We start from the raw sequence: 22,592 nt of genomic DNA, 5'->3' as shown, positions 1-22,592 counted from the left end.
CTCAGCTATTTACAATACATATCAATGACTTGGATGAAGGGACTGAATGTTTGATAGCCAAATTTGTCGATGGCACCAACATAGGTAGGAAAGTAAGTTGTCAAGAGGAGGTAGAGTCTACAAAGGGACATAGATAGGTTAATTAAGTAACTAGCCAAAGATTTGGCAGATGGAGTATAATGGGCTTGTCTGCTTTGGCATGAAGAATGCTTAAGCAGCATACTATCTAAATGGAGAGAGACTGCAGAACTCAATGGTGCAGAAGGATCTAGATGTCCTGGTACATGAATCAAAAAGTTAGTACATAGATACATCAAGTGATTGGGAAAGCAAATGGAATGTTATTGTTTATCACAAGGAAAATAGCAAGTAGGGATGTTTTGCTACAGCTGTACAGGATGTGGTGAAACCACATCTGGAGTACTGTGTACAGTTCTGATCTCCTTATTTGAAAAAGGTTATAATTGTGTGAGTCTTTCGAACTTTCTTCCCTGGAGGCCTGTGAAAGCAGGATCATTGAATATTTTTAGAGGTAGACAGATTCTTGACTAACAAGGGGACGGAAAGTACAAGTAGGGGACTTTTATGGCAGCTGTAAAGGGCCTTGGTGAAACCACACCTGAAGTACTGTTTACAGTTTGGTTTCCTTAATTAAAAAGGGATATAATTGCATTAGAAATAGTTCAGAGAAGACTTTCCTATCTATGTTGGTGTCATCGACAAATTTGGCTATCAAACATTCAGTCCCTTCATCCAAGTCATACATGGGATGAAAGGTTTACCTTATGAAAAAAGTTTGAATAGGTTGGGTCTATAGGCGTTGCAGTTTAGAAGAATGAGAGATGATCATTTTGAAGCATATAAGATCCCGTGAGGACTTGACAGGGATGTTGAGAGGATGTTTTCTCTTATGGGAGAGACTAGAAACAAGGGACACAGTTTAAGAACAAGAGGCCTTCCTTTTAATATGGTGATGAGGAGAATTTTTTTTCTCTCTGTCCCACTGAGACGACACGAAAAAGAAAAAAGACAAAAGAAAATTGTTTCGCTTCTATATTCTCTTGTTTAAATCCTGTTTTTTTTTTAAATGGACAAATGGCTGGACTGATAAAATGGCCACCACTCGCCATATAATGGTAGTTCTGGGAGCTTCTGAGCAGTTTAGAAATGGACAAAGGCTAATAAGTCAAACTCCTGGAATACAACACTACCTGCATTGTGCAAACATTCCATCCAAGCCAACACAAAGGATTGTAGATGAGAGACATCTCATGCACCAGCCAGCTATGGACAAAGGCAGAACTATTCATGACTCCTCTTCTCCCAACGTTATGCTAACCGTTCTAGTTGCCTGCTCAAAACCTAATGGGTTTAACAAGGGACCTCGTTAGCTGAATAGCTCAACCCTAAACCACTCTGTCTCATGACTGAGACTTGAGCTGTTTGAATTGTTTTAATTACATAGCTTTTGGGTTTTATCTTCAGTCTCTGTTTAACCTCAGAAGAGAATCAGGACTCTAGGCTCTGTCTGTCATTTACCACCTAACAGAGCAGCAATGGAATCAGGGCTCTGCCCAGGTTTTAAATTACCTGACCCTCGTCTACACTGTGTATTACTGGAATACCTGAACTTCTGTATCGGTGCCTAGAAGACTAATTCATCTCTGCATGCCTTCTTCCATCATGGAAGTCATTGCTTCTAGAAAAGCAGATCACCCTGCAACAATTTCAGCCTACTAATTTCTGATTGGACTTTCTGATTCTGGACTCATATGAAACCATAATTATTATTTTTATCGTGGTCTTTGCCCTGAACCCCTTTCTTTCCATCATCCCTTTTTATGATATGAATGCAAAAAGCAACGGATGTTGCAAAACCCCTTCCCATGTTTTGTATGTAAAATACACCACCTCCCCTTCTTATACCTTATCTTGAGTTTGCTGTGGAATTATTAATAGAGGATTGGATTACTCCAAAACTGAAGGGTTGGGGAAAATATGCCACCACTTATAAAGGGGGAAATCAAAAATCAAAAATAACTTTCTGTATACTGACGGGTAGTGAGCGAAGAAATCAGGGTTGTTCTAAATTAAACTCCCCCCTCCTGTGTGTAATATTTTCATGGGTCATTAGTCTGTGGAATTCTCTTCCCCAGAAAGCAGTGGAGTCTAAGTCATTGGGTTTATTCAAAGCTGAGTTAGATTTTTGACAAACAAGGGAGTCAAGGGTTACGAGGCAGCAAACAAGAAAGTGAAGTTGAGACCACACCCAGATCAGTCATGATCTTATCAAATGGCAGAGCAGGCTTGGAGGGCTGAATGGTCTACTTTTGCTCCTAAGTCCTATGTTCCTATAGGTCATGCCAGGGGATCAACCCTGGTTCAACGAGCAGTGCAGGAGGGCATGCCAGGAGCGGCACCAGACATACCTAAAAATGAAATGTCAATCTGGTGAAGCTACAACTTAGTACTACCTGCATGCCAACCAGCATAACCTGCATGCGATAGACAGAGCTAAGCAATTCCACAACCAAAGGGTCAGATCTAAGCTCTGCAGTCCTGCCACATCCAGTCATGAATGGTGGTGGACAATGAAACATCTCACTAGAGGAGGAGGCTCCACAAATATCCCCATCCTCATTGATGGAGGAGCCCAGCACATCATTGCAAAAGATAAGGTTGAAGCATTTGTAACAATCTTAAGCCAGAAGTGCCAAATGGATGATCCATCTCGACCTCCTCCAGAAGTCCCCAGCATCACAGATACCAGTCTTCAGCCAATTCAATTCACCCCACATGATATCAAGAAATGGCTGAAGACACTGGATACTACAAAGGCTATGGGCCCTGACAAATTCCAGCAATAGTACTGAAGACACGTGCTCCAGAACTTGCCACGCCCCTAGCCAAATTGTTCTATTACAGCAAGAATACTGGCATCTACCCGGTAATGTGGAAAATTGCCAAGGTATGTCCTGTACACAAAAGTATAGAGTCAAAGAGGTCTACAGCACAGAAAAAGGCCCTTCGGCCCATCGAGTCTGCCCCATACAAGTCAAACAAGTACCTAACTATTTTAATCCCAATTTCAAGCAGAAGGCCCATAGCCTTGTATGCCATGGCATCACAAGTGCACATCCAAATACTTCTTAAATGTTATGAAGGTTTCTGCCGCTACCACCCGTTCAGGCAGTGAGTTCCAGGATAAATCCAACCCGGCAAATTACTGCCCCATCAGTCTACTCTCCATCATCAGTAAAATAACGGAAAGAGTCATCAACAGTGCAATCAAGCGGCACTTCGTTAGAAATAACCTGCTCACTGACGCTCAGTTTGGGTTCCGCCAGGATCACCCAGCTCTTGACCTTATTACAGCCTTGATTCAAACATGAACAAAAGAGCTGAATTCCAGAGGAGAGGTGAGAATGACTGCCTTTGACATCAATGCAGCATTTGACAGAGTGTGGAACTCTAGCAAAACTGGAGTCAATGGGAATCAGGGTGAAAATTCTCCGCTGGTTGGAGTCATACCTAGCACAAAGAAAGATGGTTGTGGTTGTTGGAAGTCAATTAATCAGTTCCAGGACCTCGCTGCAGGATGGCCCAACCAGCTTCAGCTACTTCATCAATGACCTTCCATCTATCATAAGGTCAGAAGTGGGGATGTTCACTGATAATTGCACAATGTCCAGCACCATGAGCAACTCCTCAGCTACAGAAGCAGTCCATGTCCAAATGCAGCAAGGCCTAGACAATATCCAGGCTTGGGTTGACTAGTGGAAAGTAACATTCGCATCACATAAGTCCCAAGCAATGACTACCAACAACGAGAGAGAATCTAACCATCGCACATTGACATTCAATGGCATTACCATTGCTGAATCCCTGAATATCAACATCCTGAGGGTTACCATTGACCAGAAACTGAACTGGACTAGCCATTTAAATATTGTGGCTACAAGAGCAGGTCAGAGGCTAGGAATCCTGCAGCGAGTAATTCATCTCCTGACTTTCCAAAGTCTGTCCACTTTCTACAAGGCACAAGTCAGGATTGTGATGGAATAGTCTCCACTTGCCTGGATGAGTGCAGCTCCAACAACACTCAAGAAGCACGACGCCATCTTGTACAAAGCAGCCCGCTTGATTGGCACTCCATTCACAAACATTCTCTTCCTCCACCATCAATGCACAGGGGCAGCAGTGTGTACCATCTACAAGTTACACTGCAGGAACTCATCAAGCCTCCTTAGACAGCACCTTCCAAATCCATGACCACTACCATCTAGAAGACCACGGGCAGCAGATGCATGGGAACACCACCACCTGGAAGTACCCCTCCAAGCCACACACTATCCTGACTTGAAAATATATTTCTATTCCTTCACTATCATTAAGTCAAAATCCTGGAACTCCCTCCCTAACAGCACTGCGGTGTATCTACACCACGCGGTCTGCCATGGTTCAAGAAGGCAGCTCAACACCATCTTCTCAAGGGCAATTAGGAATGGGTGCTGGCCTAGCCAGTGACACCTACATCACATGACTGAAGTTAAAAAAAACTTTCAACAGATATGCAGCCTTCTGATAAAGTCCAAAATTCCTCCCAGCAATTTAATGGACTTTCTTCTCCCTGCTCCCCACCCAGGATGAGCTTCCAGTGTCCTTTTAAATGTCCTTTCCCTAAATCCTCCTGAGTATAATCGAATTGACTTCCAGCAGCAAGGCACCCTCCGGCAACCCCTGGGTCCTGGCAAGGGAGATGGTGACATAGCAGCAATGTCACTGGGCTAGTAATCTAGAGGCCCAGGCTAATGTTCTGTTGACAAGGGTTCCAATCCTACCACATAGAAAAAATAGAAAATGGCAGTAGGTGGAGTTTAATTTCAATTAATAAAATGGAATTGAGAAACTAACCTCAGGAATGGTGACCATGAAACCATTGTCAATAGCTGTAAAAACCCAGCTGGTTCACTAACATCCTTTAGCGAAAGAAATCTGCTGTCCTTACCTGATCTGGCCTACATGTGACTTCAGGCTCACAGTGATATGGCTGACTCCTAACTGCCTTGCCACTCAGTTCATGGTCAGATAAGGATGGGCAACAAATGCTGGCCCTGCCAGTGACATCCACATCCCATGGAAGAATAAATTAAATCTCCACAGGTCCCATCTCTTCAAAGAGAATCTGTTTGGTGATTAACAAAAAAACAGCCTTTTCCCCTGCTGTGACAGCAGCAGCTGTTTTCCATCTCCCTCTTCAGATCCTGCTGTCTGACTGAGACTGAGTCTACGTTTAACCAGATCAGGTGCCAATCTTTTGTGTCAAGGTGTGAAACTAGCACTTCAGTTTCTCTGAGTTTCAACCTGGATCTCTGACCCTATGGCAACCAAATTACATAGGTCTGTTTTCAGACAGAGTTCAGGATGATTACCATCCCACTCTTCAGGACACCTTATTTTACATTAAATTAAAGGAAATATTTTAAAAGATAACTGTCTTATAAAATCTCACATTCCTAAGTAACAACTGGAAAATTCACTCAACGATTCGCTGTCCCCTTCTATTTTCCCTGTGGATGGGCACTCTCTTTTTTATCTACATTCTCCTTGTGACCAAAACTACCTCTTTGATGGGGAGTATGATCCAGAAACCTTTCATCTTCTTAGCTTCAGCTAAGTGCGGAAAATTGCTCCTTGAGCTCAAAGATCTCATGCTCCAGAGACTCAATTTTATGACAGTTTGTGAAAATGTGTTGCCCCTAGATACAATAAATATCCATCACATTCTGTGCACATCAAGAGAGTAATCTGCACTGTGATTTCTCGGTGACTAATTGAAAACAATGTATGTATTGTTAGTCTGAACTCTCACAAGGATCAAATTCATTTCACTTCACGTAATTATAATTTTAGGAAAACACCATTTTGCCACAGCACCTCAACTTCCAATGAGTCTGAACATTTTTTTTTATTAGCATGTAGGCATCGCTGGTTAGGCCAGCATTTATTGCTCATCTCTAATTGCCCTTGGTGTGAGCTGCCTTCTTGAACCGCTGAAGTCCATGTGGTGTAGGTGCACCCACAGTGCTGTTAGGAGGGAGTTCCAGGATTTTGACCCAGCAACAGTGAAGCAACGGTGATATATTTCCAATCAGGATGCTGAATGGCTTGGAGGGGTACTTCCAGGTAGTGTTGTTCCCATGTGTCTGGGAACAACAGCAGACCCTTGGGGTCTTGGGATGGTAGTGGTCATGGATTTGGAAGGTGCTGTCGAAGGAGGCTTGGTGAGTTCCTGCAGTGCATCTTGTAGATGGTACACACTGCTGCCACTGCGTGTCAGTGGTGGAGGGAGTAAATGTTTGTGGATGGGGTGCCAATCAAGTGGGCTGCTTTGTCCTGGGTGGTATCAAGCTTCTTGAGCGTTGTTGGAACTGCATTCATCCAGGCAAATGGAGAGTATTCCATCACACTCCTGACTTGTGCCTTGTAGATGGTGGACAAGCTTTGGGAAGCCAGGATGCGAGTTACTAGCTTCTAACCTGCTCTGCTTGCCACAGTATTTCTATAGTTGGTCCATTTCAGTTTCTGGTCAATGATAACCCCCAGGATGTTGATAGTCATGCCATTGAATTTCATGGGGCGATGGTAATGCCATTGAATGTCAAGGGGCGATAGTTAGATTCATTCTTGTTGGAGACTGTCATTGCCTGGCAAATGGGTGGTGCCAATGTTACTTGTCAAATGTCAGCCCAAACCTGGATATTGTCCAGGTTTTGCTGCATTCGGACATGGACTGCTTCAGTATGTGAGGAATCATGAATGGTGCTGAACACTGTGCAATCATCAGCGAACATCCCCACTTCTGACCTTACGATAGAAGAGAGGTCATTGATGAAGCAGATGAAGATAGCTGGGCTGAGGAGCTCCTGCAGTGAGGACCTGGAACTGAGATGATTGACCTCCAACAACCACAACCATATTCCTTTGTGCTAATTATGACTCCAACCAGTGGAGAGTTTTCGGCCTGATTCCCATTGACTCCAGTTTTGCTTGGGCTCCTTGATGCCACACTCAGTCAAATGCTGCCTCGATGTCCAGGATGGTCACCCTCACCTCACCTCTGGAGTTCAGCTCTTTTGTCTATGTTTGAACCAAGGATGTAATGAGGTCACAAGCTGAGCGGCCCTGACAAAACCCAAACTCAGCATCAGTAAGCAGGTTATTGTTAAGCAAGTGCCGTTTTGATAGCACTGTTAATGACACTTACATCATTTTACTGATGATCGAGAGTAAACTGATGGGACGGTAACTGGCCAGATTGGATTTGTCCTGCTTTTGTTTACAGGACATACTTGGGCAATTTTCCACATTGCCAGGTAGATGCCAGTGTTGTAGTTGTACTGGAACAGCTCAGCTAGGGGCACAGCAAGTTCTGGAGCACAAGTCTTCAGCACCATTGCCGGGTTATTGTCAAGGCCCATAGCCTTTGCACTATCCAGTGCCTTCAGCCATTTCTTAATATGACGTAGAGTGAAACAAATTGGCTGAAGGCTAGCTTTTGTGATGCTGGGCACCTCTGGAGGAGGTCGAAATGGATCATCCATTCGGTATTTCTGGCTGAAGACTGTTGCAAATGCTTCAGCCTTATCATTTGCACTGATGTGCTAGGCTCCCCCATTATTGAGGATGGGGGTATATGTGGAGCCTCCTCCTCCAGTGAGTTGGTTAATTGTCCACCACCATTCACAACTGGATGTGGCAGGACTCCAGAGCTTAGATCTGATCTGTTGGTTGTGGAACCGCTTAGCTCTGCCTATCACTTGCCGCTTACACTATTTAGCACACTGTAGTCTTGTGTTGTAGCTTCACCAGTATGACATCACATTTTTAGGTGTGCCTTGTGCTGTTCCTGGAATGCCCTCCTGCACTCTTCATTGAACCAGGGTTGATCCCCTGGCTTGGCGGTAATGATTGCGTGGGGTATATGCCGGGCCATGAGGTTACAGTTTGTGATTGAGTACAATTCTGCAGCTGCTGAAATCTCACAGCGCCTCATGGGTGCCAATTCTTAAGTTGCTATATCTGTTTGAAATCTATCCCACTTAGCATGGTGGTAATGCCACACAACACGATGGAGAGTATCCTCAATGTGAAGATGGGACTTCGTCTCTACAAGGACTGTGTGGTGGACACTCCTACCAATACTGTCATGGACGATGTATCTATGGCATGGAGGCTGGTGAGGATGAGGTCAAGGTTTTCCCTTCTTGTTGGTTCCCTCACCAACTGCTATAGACCCAGTCTAGCAGCTATGTCCTTTAGGCCTTGGCTAGCTCGGCTGTAGTGGTGCTACGGAGCCACGCTTGATGATGGACATTGAAGTCCCTCACCCAGAGTACATTCTACACTCTTGCCTCTCACTGTGCCTCCTCCAGGTGGTGTTCAACATGGAGGAGTACTGATTCATCAGCTGAGGGGGGTGGTACATGGTAGTCAGCAGGAGGTTTCCTTCCCCATGTTTGACCCGATGCTATGAGACTTCATGGGGTCCAGAGTCAATGTTGAAGACTCCCAGGGCAACCCCCTCCCAACAGTATACCACTGTGCCGCCACCTCTGCTGTGTCTGTCCTGCTGGTGGGATGGTGATGGTAGTGTCTGGGACATTGTAATGTATGATTCTGTGAACATGATATAGAAACATAGAAAAAAGGAGTGGGTGTAGGTCATTCGGCCCTTCAAGCCTGATCCACCATTCAATATGATCAGAGCTAATCCTCTATCTCAACACCATACTCCCGCTAATGACCATGTCAGGCTGTTGCTTGACTAGTCTGTAAGACAGGTCTCCCAATTTTGGCACAAGCCCCCAGATGATCAAAGGAGGATTTTGCAGGGTCGCTAGGGCTGAGTTTGCCATTGTCGTTTCCGGTGCATAGGTCGATGCCAGGTGGTACATTCGGTTTCATTCCTTTTAGACTTTGCAGTGGTTTGATACAACTGACTGGCTTGCTAGGCCATTTCAGAGGGCATTTAAGAGTCAACCACATTGCTGTGGGTCTGGAGTCACATGTAGGCCAGGCCGGGTAAGGGCGGCTGATTTCCTTCCTTAAAGGACATTAGTGAACCCGATGGGTGTTTACGACAATCGACAACAGTTTCATGGTCATCATTCGACTTCAATTCCAGGCTTTTATTGAATTCAAATTCCATCATCTGCCAGGATTCTGATTCGAACCTGAGTCCCCAGAGCATTACTCTGGGTCTCTGGATTACTAGTCTCCATAACTGTTCTGGCCTCTCACAATCTACACTGACTTTTTGCAGATTTTTTTTGCGCCCATGAAACTTTTGAAGCATTTGAAATGGGCAGGCTTTATATGGCCATAATTTATATGGCCATATTTGCAAAAATTCACATCTATTCATAACTTAATAGTACGCATCAGGAATTTCTCGTAATTTTTAAAAGAAGTAAAAAAAGAATTAAAACGTATCACCTGAAATGTTCTAATGTTACAACTTTGGGCAAATGTAATATAAAATAATCATCACACAGTAATGTTGAATTATTTTAATCAAAGAGTTAAAAACATTAAAAAGCAAAGAGATTATAAACAGCCCATAATTTTCATAGGGATCTCCACAACTGAAAGATACTTTAAGTGGTAAAGTGACTCGTAGATGAAATTATAGATGCATAAACTGGATTTGTTTTGTCTCAATATCTCTGCACAAGGATTTTAGGAGAGTTTGGAAAGTGAATAAATTCTTACCTATTCAACCTTGATAGGTACAGGTTAACCCAGTGCGAGAAATTTGTGTGTCTTGCAACATCTTGAAGGGCCCAGTGATCCTACACCAAAAAAAAATTAGTTTTGTCATAATAGTAATTTAATACTGCAAATATCTGCAATAATGGAACATCAATATTCTTCAAACCATATATATAAAATATAAGAGAGTAAGAGCGTAAGAATTAGGAGCAGATGTAGGCCATTTGGTCCTTCCAACCTGCTCCAACATTCAACAAGATCTCGGCTGAGCTTCTACCTTTACTCCAGCTTCCTGCATTATCCCCATATCCCTTAATTTCCTTTGTACCCAAAAATCTATCAACCTATGTTTTGAATACGCTCAGCTGCTGACCATCTACAGCTTACTGGGGGTAGAGAATTACTAAGATTCACACCTCTCTGAGTGAAGAAAGTTCTCCTCATCTTAGTCCTAAACAGCCAACCCCTTATTTGGAGACTCTGATCCCTTGTCCTAGATTCCTCATTTTCTACACTGTTTACTTTTCCACCTAACTTAGCATCATCAGCAAACTTGGATACCGTTACACTCAGCCCCTCATCCAAGTTATTAATATAATTTTTGATCTTTGCTAAACACTGCTGGTTACGCTTGTCAGCCTAAAAAGGATGGGTTTATTCTTACTCTCCGTTTTCTGTCATCTTCCAAAATTCTGCAGAATCTGCTACAGTCCCAGCAGATTGGAGGGTGGCAAATCTAACCCCGCTACTTAATAAAGGAGGGAGGGAGAAAACAGTGAATTACAGACCGGTTAGCCTACCATCAGTAGTAGGGAAAATGCTAGAGTCCATGAAAAAGGATGTAATAACAGGACACTTAGAAAATATCATTGGGATTAGACAAAGTCAACATGGATTAATGAAAAGGAAATCATGTTTGACAAACCTACTGGAGGTTTTTGAGGACGTTACTAGCAGAATCAACAAGGGAGAACAAGTGAATGTAGTGTAGCTGGATTTTCAGAAAGCTTTTGTAAAATTAAAGCACATGAGATTGAGGGTAATATATTGGCATGGATTGAGAATTGGTTAGCAGACAGGGAACATAAGAAATAGGAACAGGAGTAGACCATTTGACCCCTCGAGCCTGCTCCATCATTCAATGAGATCATGGCTGATCTTCTTGTGTTTCAATTTCCACATTCCCATCTAACCCCAATGACCTTTGATTCCCTTGCCTAACAAGAATCTTTCTATCTCTGCCTTAAAAACATTCAATGACACCACCTTCTGAGGCAGAGGACCTTCAGAGAAAAAAAATTCTCATCTCTGACTTAAAAGGGTGACCCCTAATTTTAAAACAGTGCCCCCTAGTTCTGGACTCACCCACAAGAGGAAACATCCTTTCAACATTCACCTTGTCAAGGCCGTTCAGGATCTTGTATATGTTGATCAAATCACTCCTCACTCTTCTAAACTCCAGTGGAAACAAACACAGCCTGTCCAATCTTTCCACATAAGACAACCATTCCAGGTATCAATCTAGTAAACCTCCTTTGATAGACCTCCAATGCATTTACATCCTTCCTTAAATAAGCAGACCAAAACTGCACACACTATTCAAGGTGAGGTCTCACCAATGCCGTGTATAGCTGAAGCTTAACATCCTTACTTTTATGTTCAATCCCCCTCATAATAAAGGATAGCATTCCATTAGCCTTCTTAATTACTTGCTGTACCTGCATACTAACTTTTTGTGACTCATGTACTAGAGCACCTAGATCCCTCTGCACTTCAGAATGATGCTGCCTTTCTCCATTTAAGGAGGCTCTGCTTTTTTGTTCTTCCTGCCAAAGTGAACAACTTCACATTTTCCCACGTTAACTCCATTTGCCAGATCTTTGCTCAACCAATCTATATCCATCTGCAACCTCTTCATGTCCTCTTCACAACATACTTTCTTACCTACCTTCGTGTCATCTGTAAAGTTAGCTACCATGTTTTCACTCCCCTCATCTAAGCCATAGACGTAAATCATAAAAAGTTGACGTCTCAGTACAGATCCCTGTGGGACACTACTCGTAACATCCTGCCAATCAGAAAAAGACCCATTTATGCACACTCTGCTTTCTGCCAGCCAGCCAATCTTCTATCCATGCTAATATGTTACCCACTACACTCACCATGTGCTTTTATTTTCCGTAATAATCTTTGATGTGGCACCTTATCAAATGCCTTCTGGAAATCCAAGTACAATGCGTCTACAGACTCCCCTTTATCCACTGAGCATAGTACTCCTTCAAAAAACTCCAATAAATTGGTTAAACACGATTTTCCTTTCACAAAACCATGCTGACTCTTCCCGATTGCCTTGAGCTCTTCTAAGTGCCCAGCTATAAGCTCCTTAATAAGTGATTCTAATAACTTGCCCATGACAGACATCAAGCTAACTGGCCTATAGTTTCCTGTTTTCTGCTTCCCTCCCTTCTTGAATAGAGGGATTATATTTGCTAATTTCCAAACTGATGGAACCTTTCCAGAATCTAGCGAGTTTTGGCAAATTAACACCAGCACTTCAAATACTGCATTAGCAACCACTTTTAACACATTAGGATGTAGTCCATCGGGACCCGGAAACTTGCCAGCCTCCATCAAAAACTCAGCATCATTTCCTGAGTGATTTCAATTTCACCAAGTTCCTTTCTCCTGATCAGCTCCTGATTTTCAGCTATTACTGGAATGTTTTTTGTATCTTCTATAGTGAACACAGAAGCAAAATATTTGTTCATTTCTTCCACCATTTCCTTATTATCTACTATTAATTCCTCACTATCACTCTCTAGAGGACCAACTCAAGAGTCTTACTCTTTTCCTTCTTAAATACCTGTATAAACTTTTGCTATCTGTTTTTATATTTCTAGCTAGCTTCCTCTCATACTCTAATTTCTTTCTCCTGTTTAACCTTTTAGTCATTCTCTGCAGTTCTATATAGTCTGTCCAATCATCAGTCCTGCTATTCATCTTTGTAGAGTTGTATGCTTTTTCCTTAAGTTTGATGCTTTCCTTAACATCTTTAGTTAACCACGGATAGTGGGTCCACCCTTTAGAATTTTTCTTTCTAGTAGGGATATACTTATTCTGAATATTCTGAAATATCTCCTTAAATGTCTGCCATTGCTTCTCTATTGATCTGTCCTCTAGCCTAGTTTCCCAGTTCACTTCAGCTAGCTTAGCTTTTATCCCCACTTAGTTGCTCTTATTTAAATTAAGATACTAGTCTTAGACTCGCTCTTCTCCCTTTCAAACTGGATGTAAAATTCAATCATACTGTGGTCGCTGCTACCTAGGGGTGCCTTTACTCTAAGGTCATTCATTGATCCTGCCATGTTACACAATACCAAGTCTAACATAACCTGCTCTCTGGTTGGTTCCAGAACGTGCTGCTCTAAGAAACTATCTTGAAAGCATTCTAAGAACTCCTCAACCAGGCTACTACTGCCAATCTGATTTTTCCAGTTTACGTGTGGATTAAAATCACCCATCATTATTGCCGTCCCTTTATCACAAGCATACAATGTTTTCTCTTGAATACTTTGTCCTATACTGTGGCTATTGTTAGGGGGCCTGTAGGCCACCCTCACTAATGACTTTTCCCCCCTACTATTCCTCAACTCAACCCAAAATGATTCTACATCCTGATCTCCTGAACCAAGGTAATCTCTAACTATTGCACCAATGCCCTCTTTGATTAATAGTGCTAAACCACCACTTTTACCTAGCTACCTACTCTTCTTGAATGTCATGTAACCATCAATATTAAGGACCCAATCTTTGTCATCCTGCAGCTGAGTCTCGGTAATTTCTATCAGATCATATTTATCTACTTCAATGTGAGCCATCAATTCATGTACTTTGTTATGAACGCTACATGCATTAAGATAGAGCGTCTTCAGTTTTGTCTTTTTGTTACCTTCGTAACATCTAGTCTTGACTGTTGATGTATTCTTAGGTTTTTTTCTCTCTGTCCCTTCCTTCCATTCTCTGACGCTCATTTCTCATTTTTCTATTTTGCTCTCCTGTCTTGACTCTACACCCTGAATTGCTACCTCTACCCAAACTTGATCCCTCACCCCACTTGTTTAGTTTAAAGCCAGAGAGTAGGGATAAATGGGTCTTTTTCAGAATGGCAGGCAGTGACTTGGGGGATGCTGCAGGGATCAGTGCTTGGGTCCCACGTATTCACAATATATATCAATGATTTGGGTGAGGGAACAAAATATAATATTTCCAAGTTTTCTGACAACACAAAATTAGGCGGGAATGTAAGTGGTGAGGAGGATGTTAAGAGGCTTCGAGGCAATTTAGACAAATCGAATGAGTGGGCAAATACATAGCAGGTGCGGTATAATGTGAATAGGTGTGAAGTTATCCATTTTGGTAGGAAAAACAGAATGACAGAGTATTATTTCAATGGTGATAGGTGGGAAATGTTGATGTACAAAGGGACCTGGGTGTCCTTGTACACCAATCACTGAAAGCAAGCATGCATGTGCAGCAAGCAGTTAAGAAGGCAAATGGTATTCTGGCCTTCATTGTGAGAGGGCTTGAGTACAGGGGCAAGGGTGTCTTACTGCAGCTGTACAGGGCTTTGGTGAGGCCACACCAGGAGTATCGTGTGCAGTTTTGGTCTCCTTACCTAAGAAAGGATATACTTGCCATAGAGGGAGTGGAGTGAAGGCTCATCAGACTGATTCCTGGGATGGCAGGACTGTCATATGACAGAGGTTGGGCTGACCAGGCCTGTATTCACTGGGGTTCAGAAGAATGAGAGGGCATCTCATTGAAACATATAAAATTCTGACAGGGTTGGACAGACTGGATGCAAGGATGATGTTTCCTCTGGCTGGGGGGTCTAGAACAAGGGGTCACAATCTCAGGATATGGGGTAGGCCGTTTAGGACTGAAATGAGGAGGAACTTCTTCACTCAAAGGGTGGTGAACCTGTGGAATTCTCTACCACAGAAGGTTATGGGGGCCAAGTTACTGAATATTTTTAAGGAGGAAATAGATAGATTTCTGGGCTCCAAAGGCATCAAGGGGTATGGAGAGGGACCGGGAATATGGCGTTGAGATAGAGGCCATGATCATATTGAATGGTGGAGCAGGCTTGAAGGGCTGAATGACCTACTCCTACTTTCTATGTTTTTATGTCCATCAGCCATTCCTCAATCCACGCTAATATATTAACCCCATCTCATAAGTCTTAATTTTCTGTAATAATCTCTCATGTGGCACTTTAACAATTGCTTTTTGAAAATCCAAATACACTATGTCCAGAATCTTCGGGTCAGCAATGCATAAAATGACGCGCAGTGACATCGGGTATGAATCCCAACATCACCACGTGTCATTCAGATCTTCAGTTTGGCGGGCTCGCACCGGAGTTGGCTGCGCACCCGCTGCACTGTCAAAAGCCTGTTAAGGCCATTTAAATTCCAATTGAAATAATTAGCTGTGCTGCCTGTCCAACCTTAAGGTTGGTGGGCAGGCGAAGAGCCCAGACAGCCATCGCATTTATCATGAAACGTCATCCATGGGCAGGATGAGGTTTCATGAAGGTTTTATTCTTAATAAAATTCATGGACATGTCCCAGCTCATGTGACACTGTTACATGAGTGGACATGTCTTAAAAATTTTTTTCCTTTATTAAAATTTTTAAAAATTGAAGTAATCTCCGAGGCAGCTCTAAGGCGGCGCGCAGCTGATCACAGGTAGCGATCAACTGCGCGCCCGCTCCCGCCTAACCCAACCCTCCCAACCCCCCGCATGGGGAGAAAATTCTCTCCTATATCTATTGGAATACCTTAACCATCTTACTGGTCGCTGCCTTGAAAAACTCAAGATTTGTCAAACACAATTTCCCCTTCATAAATCCATGACGACTCTGCTTACTGATATCATGATTTTCTAAGTGCCCTGCTATCACATTTCCTAATAATCAATTCTAGCATTTTGCCTGTTACTGATGTTAGGCCAACTGCCTATAGTCCACAGTTTCTCTCTTCCTCCTTTTTTAAATAGCGGGGTTATGTTTCTTATCTTCAGTCCTAGGGAACGATTCTAGAATCAAAGGAATTCTGCAAGATCAAAACTAACACATCTTGCAGCTACCTCAGTTAAGACCTTAGGATGCAGGTCGTCAGGACTTGTTGCCACTTAGGTGTCCATTAATTTCTCTAGTACAGTTTCTTTACTTATACTGATTTCTTTAATTTTCTCATTCTCACTAGACCCTTGTTTTACCTTCATTTCCAAATGGTACTTGTGTTTTCTACCGTGAAGATAGATACAAAAAATTGTTTAAAAATAGTTTAGAATTAAACTTGTCAAGACACTGCATTTAGGCATTTACCTTGCAAGCCTAGAAATTGGTCATTAATTCTAATTTGTTGAACATATGGATTTGATGGTCAGATGAACAGGTTTTCAGATAAGAGCAAATGAGGAAATGTCACTAACCTCTAGTAAGGACTAAAGGCATTTGGAAGAGGAGGGTACAGTTTTTTAAAAGTACTTTTAAATACTGTTTAAATATTTAATCATAATTGCTAATGAGAACATGAATAAGTTTCAGGTGTGAGGAATGAATAAATATAATTGTTCTTTTCACAAGTGCTGCAGAGGTCTCTGTTGTTGCAGAACCTTAAGCCCCAATTTTAATGTCCAATTTAACAATGTTTGTCAGGATTGAGCAGATGACTCCACAGCAAGGTGCCTGGGAGAATTAAACATTGGACCTCATTAGTATGGCTTACATCAATCTCCTGCCCAAACCGCCTGAAGGAGTTTGCTGATTGATTTTAGGTGGCAGGAGACTGCCAGTAAATTGGGGGTGGTGTGGGGGTTGCAGAGCAGGGGGTGTAGTCCTGGGCATGAAGGTCCAAGGTTTCTTTGTGGAATAAATTATTTTAGCATGGTTTAGCTTTTAGCATACTCATCTCTGTGTCAGTACCTGAGATTTTTCTCACTGACCCTTTTGCTGACAAAGGTGTGGGTTGACAGTAAATTTTTGAGATTACGAACATACGAATGAGGAGTAGGAGTAGGCCATTTGGCCCCTCGAGCCTGCTCCGCCATTTACTAAGATCATGGCTAATCAGGTAGTAACCTCAAATCTGCATCCCGCCTACACCCAATAACCTATCACCCCCTTGCTATTCGAGAATCTATCCACCTCTACTTTAAAAATATTTAGCAGAATTTAGCCTTCGATGGGCGAGCGGGCCCCACCGGCTCAGTGGCGGGCAGGCAGCTGACCCCTGCCACCGAAACGGGGCCCGCCATCATTTTGAGTGGGCAGGCCAATTAAGGCCCGCCCAGAGGCCTGCCTGACAGGAAGCGCTATTCTATGGGGGGGGTGGGGGCAAGGGAATCCCCAACTGTCACTGCTCCCTGAAGCAAAGTGCTGTCTCAGGGAGTTTACTGACAGGTAAGAAAAGTCAAAAAATAGAGAAATATTAAAATTATTAACAATGTCACATGACTTGTTAATAAGAAACACATAAAGTTTATTAAATTTTTAAAAAATGGACATGAAACTTCATACCACCAGTGGATAAAGTTTCATGAATAATCTGGAGCCCGCTGGGGCTCTGGGCCTACCCGCCAGCCTTAAGCTTGGACAGGCAGGGTCTTTAACAAGGTTAATTAGCCTGTCAATGGCCTTATTTGGCCATTGACAGGTCGGTGGGCGAACAGCTGATTTCGCTGTCCACCGGCCTTCCTGAAGATTTAAATGAACCAGGATGACGTCGGGGGTTCCTCCCAACATCATCCTGTGTCAATTTCCCCTCGGCCAGCGGGCCCCGCTCCAAGTTGCCGAGGGGAAAATCTTTCAGTCTGTTTCCACTGCCTTTTCAGGAACAGGACCTCTGAGGGAAAAAATTTCCCCTCATCTCTGTTTAAATTGGTGACTCCTTATTTTTAAACCATGGCCCCTAATTCTAGATTCTTCCACAAGACAAAACATCCTCTCCACATCCACCTTGTCAAGACCCCTCAGGAACTCATATGTTTCAATCAAATTGCCTCTTACTTTTCTAAACTCCAGCGGATACAAGCCTGTCCAACCTTTCCTCATATGGCAACCCATCCATTCCAGGTATTAGTCTGGTAAACCTTCTCTGAACTGCTTCCAAGCATTTACATCCTTCCTTAAAAACGGTGACCAATACTGTACACAGTACTCCAGATGTAATCTCACTAGTGCTCTGTATAAAAGAAGCATAACCTCCCTGCTTTTGTATTCAGTTCCCCTTCCAATAAATGATAACATTCTAATAGCTTTTCTAATTACTTGCTGTACCCGCATACTAGCCTATTGTGGTTCATGCATTAAGACAACCAGATCTCTTTGCTTCTCAGAGCTCTGAAATGTTTCACCATTTAGATAATATGCTTCTTTTTTATTCGTTCTGCCAAAATGGACAATTTCACATTTTCCCAAATTAAACTCCACTTGCCAGATCTTTGCCCACTCACTTAACCTGTCTATATCTATTTGTAGCCTCCCTATGTCTTCTTTACAACATACTATATCATTGTGTCAGCAGCAAATTTGGCAACCATCCCATCCTTTCGCCCAAGTCACTTATATAAATTGTAAACAGTTGAGGTCCCAGCACTGATCCCTGTGGCGTACCACTTGTTACATCTTTCCAACATGAAAAAGACCCATTTATGCCTACTCTGCTTCCTGTTAGCCAGCCAATCTTCTATCCATGCCAATATGTTATCCTCTGTCCCAGGTACTTTTATTTTCTGCAATAACCTTTGATGTGGCACTTTATCAAATGTCTTCTAGAAATCTAAGCACAATACATTCACCAGTTCCCCTTTATCCACAGCACATGTTATTTCCTCAAAGAACTCCAATAATTTGGTTAAACATGAGTTCCCTTTCACAAAATCTGCCTGCTTACATTGAAATTATCCAAGTGCCCTGCTTTGGCTTCTTTAATAATAGCTTCTAATATTTTCCCTATGACAGATGTTAAGCTAACTGGCATGCAGTTTCCCACTTTCTGTCTCCTTCCCTTTTTGAATAACGGAGTTACACTTGCTATCTTCCAATCTAATGGGACCTTCTCTGAATCTAGGGAGTTTTGGAAAATTAAAACCCATGCATCAATTATTTCACCAGCCACTTCTTTTAAGACCCTAAGATGTAATCCATCAGGACCCAGGCACTTGTCAGCCCACAGCTCCAACAATTTACTCTGTAACACTTTGTTGGTGATTGTAATTTTCTTGAGATCCTCCCTACCTTCCATTTCCTGATTCACAGCTGCCTCTGGGATGTTACTTATATCCTCTATTGTGAAGACTGATGCAAAATACCTGTTCAATTCATCTGCCATTTCCTTGTTTTCCATTATCAATTCTCCAGACTCATTTTCTGTTGGACCAATGCTCCCTTTGTTAACTTGTTTCTTTTTTAAATATTTATAGAAACCCTTACTATCTGTTTTTGTATTTCTGTCTAGCTTTCTCTCGTGCTCTAATTTTTCCCTGCTTAGTAGTCTTTTAGTCATCCTTTGCTGTTCCTTTTATTCTGTCCAACCTTCTGGTCTTCCACCTACCTTTGCACAATTATATACTTTTTCTTTAAGTTTGATACTATCTTTAACTTTTCTAGTTAATCACGGATGGTATGTCTGTCCCTTGGACTTTTTCCTTACTTGTTGAAGTGCATCTATTCTGTTTATTCTGAAATATCCCCTTAAATGTTTGCCACTGCATCTCTATTGACCTATCCCTTAACCTAATTTGCCAATTCACTTCAGCCAGCTCTGCTTTCATGCCCTCATAACTGCCCTTATTTAAGGTTAAAAACATAGTCTTGGACCACTCCTCTCTCGCTCAAACTTAAGGTAAAATTCAATCAAATTATGATCGCTGCTACCTAGGGGTGCCTTCATTATGAGATCATTAATTAATCCCACCTCGTTGCACAATACCAGGTCTAGTGTAGCCTACTCTCTGGCTGGCTCCAGAACATGCTGTTCTAAGAAACTATCCCAGAAACATTCTAATAATTCTTCATTTCCCCTACCTTTGCTCATCTGACTTTTCCAATCTACATGTAGAATAAAATCTCCCATGATTATCACCGTGCCTTTCTGACAAGATTGGGGGGTGATGACAGCGGTAACCTAGGGCAGGGGAGACCTAAGGTTTCCTTGTGGGGTCCGGAGGAGCACTCCTGTTCTTCAGCTCCCCTCCAAGGAAAATAAATATCAGTTTACGCTTTTCTAGGCTGCTTCTCACTCCTCTTCTGTTTGCCACCAGAATGACCTAGTGAGGAAGCCAAGACTTTTCTGCATAGGCCTCGAGTTAAAATTGCAGTCAAGCCCAAGTGAATCGTTGGGGCCCGATCTGTAGCATTAAAACAAAACCCCACTGCCTTCTGGTGGGTAAGCAACTTGTCTGTTCAAAAGCGTAGTTTAAAATTCCAACCTGCAGGAAGGCAGAGGCAAAGTCACTCTGACCAGTTTAACTATTTGCAGGCTGGGCAGAGTCAAAATTTGTCCATTTGTGTGGAATCTTCAAATGACCATACCATTTACCTCAGAAATGCTATGAGCCGCAAGCTGTTGCTTTGTAATCTCACTAAGCTGACGAAACGTCATTGTGAAATCTGCTCTTGTATCTTCCATCAGCTAAAAAAATGAAAGAGCTTATTAGAGCGTTCCCATTACAATTCTGAAACACAGTTTGTTTTAAAAGTATAGACAGCTTTAAGTCTCCTCTACTGGAGAGTTTACCAAAGGAACTAGAAATAGTTGTTTGTTTTTCAATTTAAGATAAATGAAACAATTAGCCATTATAATTGACAATAAAGGAAAATGCAGAAAGTATGGTCTTGTTATGATCCCTATAGGGATCAATAACTTTTTAAAAGAATTATGAATTTCCTAGTGATCGACAGAAAGAGTTACATGACAAGTTTTAAGATTTTTATTGTAACAAACAAACTAAAATCACCATAGGCTAAACATTAATACACCTATCTTTGAAAAGGTACATGCACATTAACTAATTAACACAACCAATTTACTTTACAACCGTTTTGTACATTACACCACGCTCTCAGCAAAGATGAGGCCTTGCAGATTCAAAACCAAAGCGCTCCTGACTTTTCACAGCAGGCTTCCTTCTACTTGCCATATCAGGGCAAGTCGCCAAGTGTCTTTTGAAAGCCGCTTCACTCAGTCTTCTGAGTGGCCTCCAACTGACTTACATCTGCAAGGCCCACTCCAGCGACTCACTGGTTCTTAAATCTCCAAAAGTCTTCCAAGCATCTGCTCTCCCTGCAATATCTTCTATATTTCTTCACCCAGCAGCATCTCTCCCCTTCTCTCTCTCCCCAGGTCTCTAAGTCTCAGTTCCTGTGTCCAGAGAGATCAGCTGCCCCTCTTTTGTGTAAAGGTATGAAAACTGATAGGTTATGCCCTGGACCTCTTTCCCCATGACTACCAAATCATATGGGCCTGTCTCCAGGCAGATTTTAATATGATTTTACCAGCCCCATGATTTCACAGCTTAAAAAATTATCTTATAAAGTTTTGCATTTGTAACATCTCCCCCTTAAAAATCAGAAAAAAAACCATAGTACCATTACCATAGTAATGATTTTTCTACAGCATATCAAAATGCAACAAAGTACAACATTGTAAACATTCTAACAACTAACTTACTACATACAGTACTGTTAGCATTCTTTCCATTTTTGTCACATTACACCATTAAACATTTTGTCCTGGCAACATTATAAGGTTTAACCCGCCACAGATCTGAATTGTCATTCATAACAATTGAATTAGCTTCATCCTGTTTAAATTCAGGATTGCTTTTAACTTTAAATTATTCTATATTTTAATCCTTCAGTGTTCTTTTCCAGGAAACACAGGGTTAACACTGCCTCCTTTTGTACATGCAGTTCATGCATCTGTTGAGCAAAACCCTCCTTAGCTGCTTTAAGAACTTTGTTAAGATTCTGCTGATGTTCATCCGAAACGTTTGACACACCTTTTTAGTCAATTCATGAATTCTTTTAACTTCTCTTTGCTATTCATTCTTCCATTCAGTTTGGGCTTTGTCTAATTCTTTTCTAGCAAGAGTGATTGCTTCATCATTCTGAGGTTTTAATTTATGTTCAAGAGCACATATTCTTTCTCGCAGCTCATTGTGTCAGTATTGGTTACAGCTGGGCCATTCTTCAAAGCATGTATTTTCTTTGTTTCATCAGTAGCTTTAAGTACTGTTGCTATCTGCTTTGTCACACCTAACTCATGTTCTGCCTACATGTTTAATACAGACAGTTTTAATTTGTCTGCATCTGCCATTAACTCTTTGTTTCCAGCCCGATCCTCCAATTCCTTTTAACATTATCATCCTGAGTTTCTGATTTTTTTGGACACATCTTTCATTGAAACATTAGTTTTCACAGCAGGGTTACAGAAAATCATGGATTCTTTTAAGGCACTTGACTTTTCCTGCCAAACTTCAGTTGCCACAGCCGCAAAGGGTTTTGCTGGAACCATTGGAGATGGCACTTCTTTAACTCTAGCCAAGTCATTCTCTAATAAAAGATTTACACCATTAATTATGCATTACCCCCAAAATTACAAGACCAGAAATTGAACTACATTTTGAATGAACTCTATACAAAGGAATGGGTAAACAATTTCCATCAACACCTCATATCTATATGTTTTCATTTCACAAATTTTCTGGAGGGAAAGTCACATCACGTGCCAGCATCAGTGACTGGGCT

At 42.0% G+C, this 22,592-nt stretch overlaps 1 protein-coding gene across 2 annotated transcripts in view; it reads right to left on the bottom strand.

Moving 5' to 3' along the window:
• The window catches only part of LOC121275755 (protein adenylyltransferase SelO-like), a 270,091-nt gene that overhangs the window by 9,784 nt on the left and 237,715 nt on the right, over positions 1 to 22,592 (bottom strand). For both annotated transcript variants that reach the window (XM_041183353.1, XM_041183354.1), the window contains exons 15-16: positions 20,383 to 20,475; positions 9,775 to 9,854 (exon numbers count right to left, since the gene is read on the bottom strand). In XM_041183353.1, the coding sequence (XP_041039287.1) occupies positions 9,775 to 9,854; positions 20,383 to 20,475 (173 nt within the window). The remainder of the gene's footprint in view (positions 1 to 9,774; positions 9,855 to 20,382; positions 20,476 to 22,592) is intronic.

This window comes from Carcharodon carcharias, chromosome 3, assembly GCF_017639515.1.
Source record: "Carcharodon carcharias isolate sCarCar2 chromosome 3, sCarCar2.pri, whole genome shotgun sequence".
Lineage (NCBI taxonomy): Eukaryota > Metazoa > Chordata > Chondrichthyes > Lamniformes > Lamnidae > Carcharodon > Carcharodon carcharias.
Note: the sequence above shows the minus strand (reverse complement) of the source record. Positions and strands in the feature narration are given on the sequence as shown.